This window comes from Populus nigra, chromosome 4, assembly GCF_951802175.1.
Source record: "Populus nigra chromosome 4, ddPopNigr1.1, whole genome shotgun sequence".
NCBI classification, from domain to species: Eukaryota; Viridiplantae; Streptophyta; class Magnoliopsida; order Malpighiales; family Salicaceae; genus Populus; species Populus nigra.
Window position 1 is genome coordinate 19197992 of NC_084855.1, and position 13439 is coordinate 19211430.

General features: G+C 35.1%; 1 protein-coding gene across 1 annotated transcript; it reads left to right on the top strand.

Moving 5' to 3' along the window:
* Positions 1-6986: 6986 nt before the first annotated feature.
* On the top strand, positions 6987-8562 carry LOC133691918 (uncharacterized; the record flags this gene model as incomplete). Its single annotated transcript, XM_062112542.1, has 1 exon — positions 6987-8562. A coding segment is annotated over exon 1 (1533 nt), but the record flags the coding sequence as incomplete, so codon positions are not given.
* Between the last annotated feature and the right edge of the window lie 4877 nt (positions 8563-13439).

Here is a 13439-nt window from a genome sequence, read left to right on the forward strand (position 1 = left end):
TATGTATATATATATATATATATATATATATATATATATATATATATAATTAACTACTCTGTTTTTCTATTGAAATGAGATTGTGGTTTTATCCCAGAAATGGGGGATGTTACAATTAAACTCAATTGCTTCACAAGTTCATATACCACAACTCTGGTTTTGAAATCAAACTTAGCAATAGATTATCTACAATAATAACTTAGAGTCCGCTCTAGCAATTAAAATAAACAATCATAGGAAAAATAAGCATAGGAAAACAAACATATTTATCATATAAACAAAAAAGAAAAGGTAAAATAAATCTCACAGTTCTTGAAATTCGAAGGTTTCCGTGTCTTTACAACCAAGAAAAAGTGTTTAGCCTTGCATGTTTGTTGAACAACTAATCAAAAAGAAGGAAGAATGCATAATTTTGAATTTCTTAGAGGAGGGGGGGCATTTTTCTCCTCTTGGCTGGCTGCTCCCCTTCTCTTCTCTCATTCTTTTTATATCCTAGGAAACCCTAGTCTCTATTTTACAAAATAGTCCTCCCTTAAGTAGACAGTTTACATTTAAGTACTTCAATAACTATTTTCCTAAAAAAGAAGAAATAGCCTTGCATGAAATCTTCAAACTTTGACTTAGAGGAGCTAAATTGCTGAAATAAAAACTTGGATATCAGTTTAGATGCTTCGGAACGTAATTTGGACACGTTTCTTCACGAAACCTGTTTGCTGGCAGAATTCAGTTGTCATCTTTGAAAGAACATATCTCCCTCATATGACATCATTTTTGGATGAAATGTGGAGAGTTTATAAACCTTTGAGTCAGGAATCGAAAAAAATTGAGTTTGCATCAATTGGAATTCTGTAGCTCCAGATATTCAAGTTGGAATGGCCGAAGGTCAACACTGGCAGATTGCAAGATTTGATTTTGAAAGCTGTGATTTCCATGCTCTTCTTCATTTTATTTTCTTTCCTTAGATGTACAGAAAAGTATGGATGTTAACTTTTTAATGCCACTAGAATCACTTCATTTCGACCTCTAGAGCTCACGCTTTGCACAAAACATCGACTGAAGGTCAAATCTGCCAATTATCTTCAATTTACTCCTTTTTGCATCTTTCATCCAAAAGTGCTTTCAAAACATAAAACAAAGAATATTAAGGCATTTTATATATAAAACATAGGTAAAACACTAGTTAAATATGGGTGAAACTATCGAATAATATGGTTGCATCACCTATCATTCAACCTTCTGATTGATCATTGCCTTTTGAAATAATGTGTGATGTTAATGATTATGTAATGGGTGTTGTCTTGGGACAAAGAAAAGATAAGAAACCTTATGTGATTTACTAGGTAAGTAAAACTTTCAATAATGCTAAAATAAATTACACTACCACTGAAAAGGAATTACTTACAGTAGTTTTTGCATGTGAAAAATTTAGATCTTATCTTGTTAGCTCACCTATTATTTTTTTTAGTGATCATGCAACATTAAAATATCTTCTTTCTAAGAAGGATTTTAAGGCTATATTGGTACGATGGATTTTGTTACTTTAAGAATTCGATATCATAATTAAGGACAAGAAAGACACCAAATGTTGTCGCTGATCATTTGTCAAGATTGACAATAGAGTCAACATATGACATCACACCAAACAATGATTACTTTCCTGATAAATCTTTACTTTATGTTGCTACAATGCCTTGGTTTGCTAATATTGTCAATTTTCTTGTAATATGAAATTTGCTAGCTCATTGGAGTACCCAAGTGATGTAACCATATTATTCGATAGTTTCACCCACATTTACCTAATGTTTTGTCCATGTTTTATATATAAAATGCCTTGATATTCTTTGTTTTATGTTTTGAAGGCATTTTTGGATGAAAGATGCAAAAAGGAGTAAATTGGAGGTAATTGGCAGATTTTACGTTCAGTCGATGTTTTGTGCAGAGCGTGAGTTCTAGAGATCGAAATGAAGTGATTCTAGTGGCACTAAAAAGCTAACATCCATACCTTTCTGGAAATGTAATGCAAGAAAAATAAAAGGAGAAAAATCATGGAAATCACATCCTGCAAAGTCAAATCTCGCATTCTGCCAGTATTGACCTTTGGCCCTTCAAAATTTAATATCTGGAGCTACAGAAGTCCAATTGATGCAAACTCAATTTTCTTGGATTCCTAATTCAAAGACCTATCCACGATCAAAATGTCAGCCAAAAACGATGTCATATGAGGGAGATATGATTTTCCAAAGATGACAACTGAATTCTGCCAGCAAACAGGTTTCATGAAGAAACGAGTCCAAATTACATTCCGAAGCATCAAAACCGACATCCAAGTTTTAATTTCAGCAATTTAGCTCCTCAAGAACATCAATCCAGAATGTCAAGGAAGGCTGCCACCAACCTCAAGCCACCAACCTCAAACCACCAACCACAAACCAGCTGCCAGCCACCAGCCACCAGCCGCCAGCCGCCTTCACACCACCACCATCTCTTGATGTTCACACTTGAACTTTGATTTTTCTTACTTACAATTTGTGTATAAATAGGCAGCTAAGTTTATGCTATGAAGAGAGCCAAGAGAGAGGGAGAGAGAGTGCAGTAGAATCAAAGAAAGAAGGGTGGCAGCCATAAGAAAAGAAACACAAACTCTCCCCTCTACAACCCAAAAATCATGTATTCTTTCATCTTTAGGAGTAGTTGTTCAATAGATATGCAAGGCTAAGCTCGTTTTCTTGGTTGCAAGGACGCAAACACCTTCAGATTTCAAGAACTGTGAGATTTATTCTTCCATTTATTTTCAGTTTTTATTATGAATGTGTATGTTTGTTTTCCAATGCATAGTTTCTATGATTGTTTATCTTAATTGCTAGAGCGGACTCTAAGTTATTATTGTGAACAATCTATTGCTAAGTTTGATATCAAAACCGGAGTTGTGGTATATAAACTTGTGAAGCAACTAAGCTTGATAATTGTAGCGGAACTACGTTATTAAACTTAGGGAGAACATTCGATCAAAGCAACACAAGCTGACAACTTGGTTGTTAAGATTAATGAATTTATCTAGATCTTAAGGCTGCCATTGGATTAAATCATTAGTGCAGACACTGTGATTGTTTGTTGGTTAGGGTTAGTTATATGGCGGATCCGTTAATTAACTAACATTAAGAAAAGATAAAAAATTCAGAATATAAACTGAAGTTTCATTTCAAGGATCGGTTCTGATTTCTGTAGGTGGATGTGTGCTTGCGACCAAGGTTTGTTTTCTTGATATATTTCAGTTTTAATTGATTTTGTTTGCTAGTTTAATTGCTGCCATAGTTTAGATAATCACAAACCAAATCCCCCCAATTACATAACATACAACATAAAAATCTGACTTGAAACTTCCTCGTGGGATCGACCCCTTGCTTGCTCTATACTATCTTGTTTATTTTAAGCTAGGGTAATTAATTTGTGCGACCGTGACATCGCAACACCAAGACAAAAGAAAGTTTTTGAGCGAAGTGAAGCACTTTTATTGGGATGACCCTTACTTATTCAAGTATTGTCCTAATCAAATATTTTAAAGATGCATTTCTGATAATGAGGTAATATTTCAAAGGTTTTATGTTTTGTTTTGCTTGAGGACTAGCAAAATCTAAGTTGGGGGGTGTGATTGTGCATCAAAAGTATCATTAAGTCTCTTATTTTACATATGTATTTATTGTTTTTATTTGGGTTTTTTATAATAATTGATGTGCTTTTTAGTAATGAAGTTTCTTTTAATGTTTCGATAGGTTTTTGGAGCTTAAATGAATTATTTCAGAAAAGTCAACGTCGGAATTCGGAACAAAGAATTGAAGAGAAATTTAGTTGAAGATTGAAGCAAATCTTAGTTCAAATAAGTGCTCCAAATTTGCCCCAAAAATCAATTCTATTCCAATTCTAGAAAAGAATATCATATGATCTATTTCAATCCCAAACTTGCCTTATGTTGTGTGCAAACTTCAACCATCAAACACTCAAGGTTTCAATGTCAATCTTAGCCCAAATAAAAGGTATATTTGTATCCTTATTTGATGCTTAAATTCAACCCCAAATCAGCCCCAAAATCAGCCCCAAATCAGCTCCAAATCATCCTCCAAATCAGCCCAAACACAATCCATGATCCTATATGTCCACAAAACAAATAACATTGATTTATTTGGGTAATTCATTGATCCAAGAGGGCAAGAACATGGATGGAAAGCTGGAGGGGACATTGTGACATTATTTTGGGTCAAAAGAAGAAAGAGACAACTCATAAAGGAGGAAGAAAAACGTGCACCAAAGTGTTCTCCAAGCTGGCCTGGTTTGATTTTCCAGAAAACCTTTCGGTGTTTTGTCCATAACTTTTGACTCAGATGTCCAACTGAGCTGTTCTTTAATGATCTAGAAAGCTAACAGAATGTCCTATAAATATGTCTCTAATAGCCATCTCCAAAAGAGGCTTCGAAGAGGGTCGAATTGCTGTCCAAAGTTAGAGTCAGATTTGTGTCCGAATTTTTACTGAAATTGTGTTGTGTTCTTCTTTATAGATTTCGGTTCTTTAGCTTGTAAAACTCATTATTTCAGTTTGATTCAAGTTATTTTATGTTTATTAAAGTGTTATTATATATAATCATGGTTGGCTAATCTTCTTATTGGATCCAAATCAAGGATGATGGTGGTTGAGGTGAGTTCTTTAAGATATGAATGAATCTTAATGTCTATCTTTTCATTTTCTTCATGAATGTTTATTATTGCAAAGAAATTTTAGAAATCATTTAGGTAATGTTATAATCTTGAATTTTTATGCACAAACCTTAGTTTTGGTATAGAGATTGCTTGATTCAATGTCTTACTTAATATGAAAATACTTGTTCATTCTTAAGCAATAATCAATCTTCATCTTTTTAAACTTCATTGTAATATCTTCCGATCTAATATCACCATCGTTGATATTAGGTTGAGTTATCTTATATATGTTGAAGGAATCACCAATACATCACCATTAAAATTGATTTGGACCAAGACTTACTTTTTCTTGTCATTTAAAATCTATTTACACTTTTTCATCTTTGAAAACAAATCCATCAATCATTTTCAACCAAGTTATTGTTAATTTAATTTCTCTTGAGTTTGGTTTTGTTACCTAGCTTAATTTCCAGATCTAGCTCTCTGTGGATATGACCTCGATCTTACCGAGTTAATTGCTACATCGCACACTCGTGCACTTGCGAGTTAAAACAAGCCGATCATAAAAAGCGGTCAAGCAATTTTGGCGCCGTTGCCAAGGAGCTAGCAAGCAAAGGTAACAAATTTATATTTGATTATTGGAAAACAAAAAAAATACATAAAAATAAAAAATCAAATGGCTGGTTTTACCGCCTAAAAAAAAAAAATTTGACCTCAACTTTTGGGATATTGGATTGTGGACTGGACTATTAATTGTTGGATTTTGGTTGGTTCAACCATTTTTCTTTTATTGTCTATTCTAATTAGTTTCTAATATTTATTGTTTATATTATAAGGCTGGTTTTACCGCCTCTTGTTTATTTTATTTTATTTTGTTGTTTATTGTTGTTATTTTTCTTATATTTATTGTTTGAAGTGCTTGGCCGGTATTACCGCCTTTTTATTCATGCTTGTTATAATTATCTTTTAATGTTTATTGTTGTTAATATTGATTATTAGTTAGAGAGTGAATTTCTTAAATTTTTGTATTTTTATTTTTGAGCTATTACTTTATCTTTTACGTTTCATTTACTTTTATTTGCAATCTTTTTTTTCTTTTTCTTTTTCTTTTCCTTTCCTTTCGTATTCATATAATTGTTATATTATTGTTTTTTTTTTATCATGGCTAATGTTGAAGATGTAGAGGGTGAAGGGAGTGTTCAAGGTAATGGACCTCCACAATTCAATGATCAACCTAATTTTCGAACTCTTAGAGAGTATCTTCACCCGGCTAGACAAAGTACACCTTCATGTATTATCTTACCTCTTAACCAACAAGCTTTCAATTTGAAACCGGGCATGATTCAACTTCTTCCCACATTTCACGGTATGGATTCTGAAAATCCATACATACATATTAAGGACTTTGAAGAGGTATGTAATACTTTTATTGATAGAACATGCACCGAGGAAACCATTCGGCTTAAATTGTTCCCATTCTCTCTAAAGGATAAAGCCAAGCTTTGGCTAAACTCCTTGCGTCCTAGGTCTATAGGTACATGGAGAGAAATGCAAGCTGAATTTTTGAAAAAATACTTCCCCACTCATAGGACGGCAGCCTTACAACGTCAAATGATGAATTTTTCTTGTAGTCCAAATGAGTCATTTCACCAAGCTTGGGAAAGGTTCAAAGACTTGTTAAATGCATGCCCCCACCATGGCTTTGAGATGTGGAGGTTAGTGAGTTTCTTCTACGACTCTCTTACCGCAGATTTTAAAAAGCTAGTGTCAACCATGTGTAATGGTGAGTTTTATGACAAAGAACCAAGTGAAGCCTTTGATTTCTTTGATCAATTGGCTGAAAACACAAAGCAATGGGAGACTTCTCTCCCACTTCATGTTGAGTCTAGAAACACCATTTCTCATTCAAGTGGGAAGTTCCAATTGAAAGAGACTGATGACCTCAATGCTAGATTAGCCTCATTGGCTAGGAAAGTAGAGTCTCTTGAGATTAAAAAAGTGCATGTCATGAGTGAACAACAAGAGGAAAGTTGTGTTGTTTGTGAGAGCAAAGGGCATAGGACAACCGAGTGTCCTACCATTCCAGCCTTCAAGGAAGTGTTATATGGCCAAACTTCTTATTCAAGTAATGGTAGAAAGCCATTTTCAAACCAAGTAGGCAATCCCTACTCTGAGACCTACAATCCTGGATGGAAGAACCACCCAAATTTTGGATGGAGAAATGAGGGCCCTTCAGTACCTCAAACATTTCAACCTCCACCCCAACCATTTCATGCTCCCACAAATAATACATACCAACCACCTCATAAGAGATCCCTAGAGGATACTCTTCAACAATTCATGCAAACACAAGGAGGAATCAACAACCAAGCTTATAAATTTCAAGACCAGACCAATAGGACCTTAGATGACATTCGAAGTCAACTAACCAAGTTGACTCAATCACTAAGCATTCAAGAGAAGGGAAAGATCCCAGCTCAACCAATGCCAAATCCTAGAGGTCAGGTACACATGAGTGAATCCTCATCTAGTGAACCTTCAAACCATGAACAAGTCCAAGCCATCACTACCCTTAGAAGTGGAAAGATTGTTGACAAAGCTATAGGTTTTGGGATTCCTAGAAGTATTGTGGAGGAGGAATCTAGGGAAAGTGAAGAGGAAATCAAAACACAAGTGACAAATGAGAGCTTGAGTGACAAAGAAGGTGAGATAAATGAGAAAGAGATGAGTGAGAAAGGAGATGATTCAAGCAAAATTGGAGTCAAAGTGAGTGATTTAGAATTTGTTCCTAGAGCACCATTTCCACAAAGGTTAGGGAAACCTAAACATGATCTTATGAACTCGGAAATCTATGAATTGTTCAAACAAGTGAAAGTCAACATTCCACTCCTTGATGCAATTAAACAAGTCCCCTCTTATGCAAAGTTCCTCAAGGACTTATGCACAGTCAAAAGGAGATTGAATGTGAAAGAAAGAGCCTTTCTAACTGAACATGCTAGTGCCATCATCCAGTTTAAGGCCCCTCCCAAATACAAAGATCCTGGTTGTCCTACCATTTCATGCATTATTGGAAATCATAAGATAGACCAAGCTTTGTTGGATTTAGGAGCAAGTGTGAATTTAATACCCTACACTGTTTACGAACAGTTAGGTTTAGGAGAAATCAAGCCTACTCGAATCACCCTTCAATTAGCTGATAGGTCAATCAAGATTCCCAGGGGTATTGTTGAGGATGTGTTGGTCCAAGTAGATAAATTCTACTTTCCTGTTGATTTTGTAGTGTTCGACACTGCACCAATTCAAGGTTCTAATGCTCCCATCCCAGTCATCTTAGGTAGACCTTTCCTAGCTACATCCAATGCTTTAATCAACTGTAGGAATGGGGTGATGAAATTGTCTTTTGGGAACATGACTGTGGAGATGAACATATTCAATGTCTCTAAACAAATTGGTGAACATGAGGACATTAGAGAGGTAGATTTGATCCAAACAGTTTGTCAAGAACACTTTGAGAGAGAGTGGATCAATGATCCATTGGAGAGAACTTTAATTCATGATGAAAGATTTTGTTCTTTGGAATGTGTTGATGAGGAAGTAAGAGAACTCGAGACTTATTTAAATCCAATGCCTATTATGTCAATAGGTCAATGGACCCCATCGTTTGAGCCTTTGATTTCACCCCAAGTGAAAGCTGAGGCATCTCTTGTCCAACCTTATAAACCAGAAAGGAAGCCTTTACCGAGTGATCTTAAGTATGCATTTCTAGGGGAAGATGAATCATATCCTATTGTGATTTCATCAAAACTTAGCATAGAGCAGGAACAAGAACTTTTGAGAGTGGTGAGAAAACACAAAAAAGCAATTGGGTGGACTATTACTACTTGAAAGGAATTAGCACTCTTTTATGTACACATAGAATCTATCTTGAAGAAGAGGCTAAAACTGTGAGGCAAATGCAAAGACGATTGAACCCAAACATGAAAGAAGTAGTAAGATGTGAAGTGCTTAAGCTACTTGATGCGGGTATCATTTACCCCATTGTAAACTCAAAATGGGTTAGTCCAACCCAAGTTGTCCCAAAAAAATATGGAGTCACGGTAGTGAAAAATATAAATAATGAGCTAGTACCAACTAGAATCCAAACTGGATGGCGTATGTGCATTGATTATCGTAAGTTGAACATGGTGACTAAGAAGGACCATTTTCCGCTTCCATTTTTAGACCAAGTGCTTGAAAGAGTAGCCGGAAGAGCTTTCTATTGTTTTCTTGATGGATACTCAGGTTACAACCAAATTGAGGTTTCTTTAGAAGACCAAGAAAAAACCACTTTCACTTGTCCTTTTGGTACCTATGCTTATAGAAGAATGCCTTTTGGCTTGTGTAATGCACCAGCCAGTTTTCAAAGGTGTATGATGAGTATCTTTAGTGACATGGTGGAAAATTTTTTGGAAGTTTTCATGGATGATTTTTCAGTTTATGGGGATTCTTATGAGTTGTGTCTAATGCATTTAGAAAAAGTTCTTGAAAGGTGTGAAGAGAGCAATCTTATACTCAATTGGGAGAAGTGTCATTTATGGTGACACATGGCATTGTCTTAGGTCACATTGTCTCTTCAAAAGGGATAGAGGTAGATAAGTCAAAGGTTGAAGTCATTCAAAAATTACCTACCCCTCGGAGTGTGAAAGATGTGAGATCCTTTTTAGGACACGCTGGTTTTTACCGAAGATTCATTCATTCTTTTAGTACCATTGCCAAACCATTGTGTAACTTGTTGTCACAAGATGTTCAATTTGATTGGACATCAAAATGTCAAGAAGCATTTGAAAAGCTTAAAGGGTTGTTGACCACTGCACCAATCATGCAAGCTCCTGATTGGTCTTTACCATTTGAACTGATGTGTGATGCTAGTGATTTTGCGGTAGGGGCTGTTTTAGGGCAAAGAAAAGATAAGAAACCTCATGTCATTTATTATGCTAGCAAGACTTTGAATGATGCTCAATTGAATTACATTACAACTGAAAAAGAACTTTTAGCTGTGGTCTTTGCATTGGACAAGTTTTGGTCTTATTTGGTTGGATCTCTTGTTATTGTTTTCACTGATCATGCAGCATTGAAATACTTGCTCACAAAACAAGATGCCAAGCCACGTTTGATTCGATGGATCCTCCTACTCCAAGAGTTTAACCTTGAAATTCGAGATAAAAAGGGAGTAGAGAATGTAGTGGCTGATCATTTGTCCCGTCTTTCAAGCTATGAGACCATAATTGATGAATCTCCAATAAATGAATTCTTTGCTGATGAAAATTTATTTTGTGCAGGTACTGTTTCCTACATTGGCTCTCCATGGTATGCCGACATAGCAAATTACCTAGCCACAAGTCAGATTCCTTCTCATTGGTCTAAACTTGAGAAACAAAAATTCTTGCGCAACGTGCGTACCTTTTTTTGGGATGACCCCTACCTATTTAAATACTGCCCTGACCAAATTGTGAGGCGGTGCATTCCTGATCATAAAATTCCAAGTGTCATTAATTTTTGTCATGCATTAGCCTGTGGTGGGCATTTCTCTTCCAAGAAAACCATTGCCAAGATCTTGCAGTGTGGTTTTTATTGGCCCACCATGTTCAAAGATGTGCATGCCTTCTGTGTTGCATGTGACCGATGCCAATGACTAGGTAACCTTACTAGGCGTAACATGATGCCCCTAAACCCCATTCTTGTTTTGGAAATATTTGATTGTTGGGGGATTGATTTCATGGGACCTTTTCCAAGTTCATTTGGTTACCAATTCATCCTTGTAGCTGTTGATTATGTGTCTAAATAGGTGGAGGCCATTGCATCTCGAACTAATGACCATCGAGTTGTGATCAAATTCTTGAAAGAAAACATTTTCTCTCGTTTTGGCATGCCCCGAGCTATGATTAGTGATGGTGGTAAGCATTTTTGTAACAAGCCCGTTGGGATTTTGATGAGAAAATATGGTGTAATTCACAAGGTCAGTACCCCCTATCATCCACAAACTAGTGGCCAAGCTGAGTTGGCAAATAGGGAGATCAAGAACATTCTAGAGAAAACAGTCAATTCAAACCGTAAAGATTGGTCACTACGACTAGTTGATGCTTTGTGGGCATATCGCACTGCTTACAAGACCTCTTTAGGAATGTCTCCTTATAGGCTAGTTTATGGAAAGCCTTGTCATCTCCCTGTTGAGATTGAGCACCGTGCATATTGGGCCATCCGACAATTCAATGATAATGAAAACGAGGTTGGCAAAAATAGAAAGCTTCAATTGGATGAATTAGATGAACTGAGAAATGATGCATTTGAAAATGCAAAAATTTCAAAACATAAGATGAAAACCTTGCATGATAAACATATTATTAGAAAATCCTTCAATGTTGGTCAAAAGATTCTCTTGTATAATTCACGATTACATCTCTTTCCTGGGAAGTTGAGGACAAAATGGATTGGTCCATTTGTGATTAAATCCATATCTGAGCATGGTGCATTTGAGGTAGAAAATCCTAAGAATGGAAATGTTTTCAAAGTAAATGGTCATCGATTGAAACCTTATCTTGAAAACTTTGTGGCTGAAGTTGAGACATTGGATCTTGAAGATCCAATACCATTGTAGTGTCAGAAGTAATGAGTTTTTATTTTTATTTTTTCATTTTTATTTTTATTTTTTTTCTCTTTCTTCCATCTCTTATATTTTCTTGTTCATGCATTAGGGACAATGCATTATTTTAAGTTGGGGGGTGTGAGGTTCTTTATTTTCAAAAAAAAAATCAATCTTTTCTTTTAGTTGTGATATGCAGGTAAAAAAAAAATCAAGCAAGAAGTCAGCTCATGTCCAAATCAATCAGACATTCATCCATGAGAACAAAAGGGGAGTAACAGTTTTCTAATCTTTATACTTTTCTTCTCTTTCCTTTTTTTTTACATTGAGGATAATGTAAAACTTAATTTTAGATATTTGATTAGGTTGAATGCTTGAGATGACCATGCTTGTTAGAAAAAAAAAATCACATTCGTATGTGAACGAGTCTTGTTTAGGATCAACATTACATTTTTTGGATTCATTATTGTGTTGAACATTCCATGCTTTAATTTGGGATGGATAATATCTTAAAAAGCAAGATATAGCATACTTTTTTTTAAAATTATTGAAGTACATCTTTCCTTGTAAAAGTTGTGTGAGTTGTGTGATTATGCATGAAAGATGAGTGTGATGCTTTACTTGTGATTATCCCTTTTGATCTAGTCCTAAACAAGGTTTAAGTAAATAGAGTAATCAATATTACACAAATGTGTACAAAGTTCTATCTACTCCAATGTTTTGAGTTGCTCAGTAACCAGGGGTATTCATCACAAATGTTTATCTTTACGTCAAACGGCAGCTTGAAATATGAGTATGCAAAGCACTTTAAGTTTGTGACTTTGTGAGTAACCGGGTGCATTCATCACAAATATTTGTATTCGCATCAAAAGGGAAGTGACCACACAACAATAACTCCTTTGTGATATTCATATAAACATTCATGACAATTTACATTCAGTATAATACAACAATAGATCCTTTGTAGTCCTCATACGACTATTGGTGATAGTTAATGTTCAGTATAATACAACAATAGATCATTCGTAATACTCATATAAATATTTATAACAATTTAGCATTTTATATAACATAATAATAACTCCTTCGTAATATTCATATAAACATTCGTGACAATTTACATTCAGTGTAATACAACAATAGATTCTTTATAGTACTCATACAACTATTCGTGATAGTTAATGTTAAGTACAATACAACAATAGATCCTTCGTAATACTCATACGATCATTCATGACAGTTTAGCATTCTATATAGCACAATAATAGATCCTTCGTAATAAATTCACTTTAGAAACTCATGTTACGCTAGAAGGGGGTGGAGATCACCTACTTGTTCCTCTTATAGGGTGCCCTTACCCGGTCGAAGGTCCATTCCCGATCACACCACCTAACACATCAATGGTCATAAATCAACACATCTGTATTCTGAAATCACATGACTCATCACCATACATTTTTCAAGAATCCACATGTTCACACAATGCAATCATTTTAGTCATTGGACCAATTCAGATACGTAAATTTGCTGTAGAAATTAGTTAGCAAAAACTGGTTTGCTAGTGACATAGATTCACCAGCGAATTGATTCGCTGAAACTTAGAATCATCAGTGAAACTGGTTCGCTGGTGATGCCATAATTCGGCAGTGAAAATGAATTTGCTGCTGATTGACACAATCAAAGAGTTGATGTCTTATCCCAAGTGCAGGAGTGTCAAAGTAATAAAAAAAACCCGACAAGACCGAGGTCGATCCACAGGGAGGTCAACTATATAAATTATATATAATTTAACAAAGAGTTAAAGAGATCTTTGAGATGTGAGATTAATGTGAGGATTAAACCATGACAAAAACAATTGTCAAGGTTAAAGGATCCACTAATGGTATTTCAAATAAGTATAGTATAAACTCTTTTTATTACTCAACTAGAAACCACACATAAAGGACGTTCTAATCAGATGATTTATCATTGATAGCTCATTATAGATTATTAACATGACCATATTAATTATCTTATTTAAGTAACACCAATATTTATAAATTTTATCAGGTATTCATGATGCTAACTTATGTTAACAACAAATCAAGTTACTTTCATAACAACAATGTCGGCCGACGACTATGAAGGATCA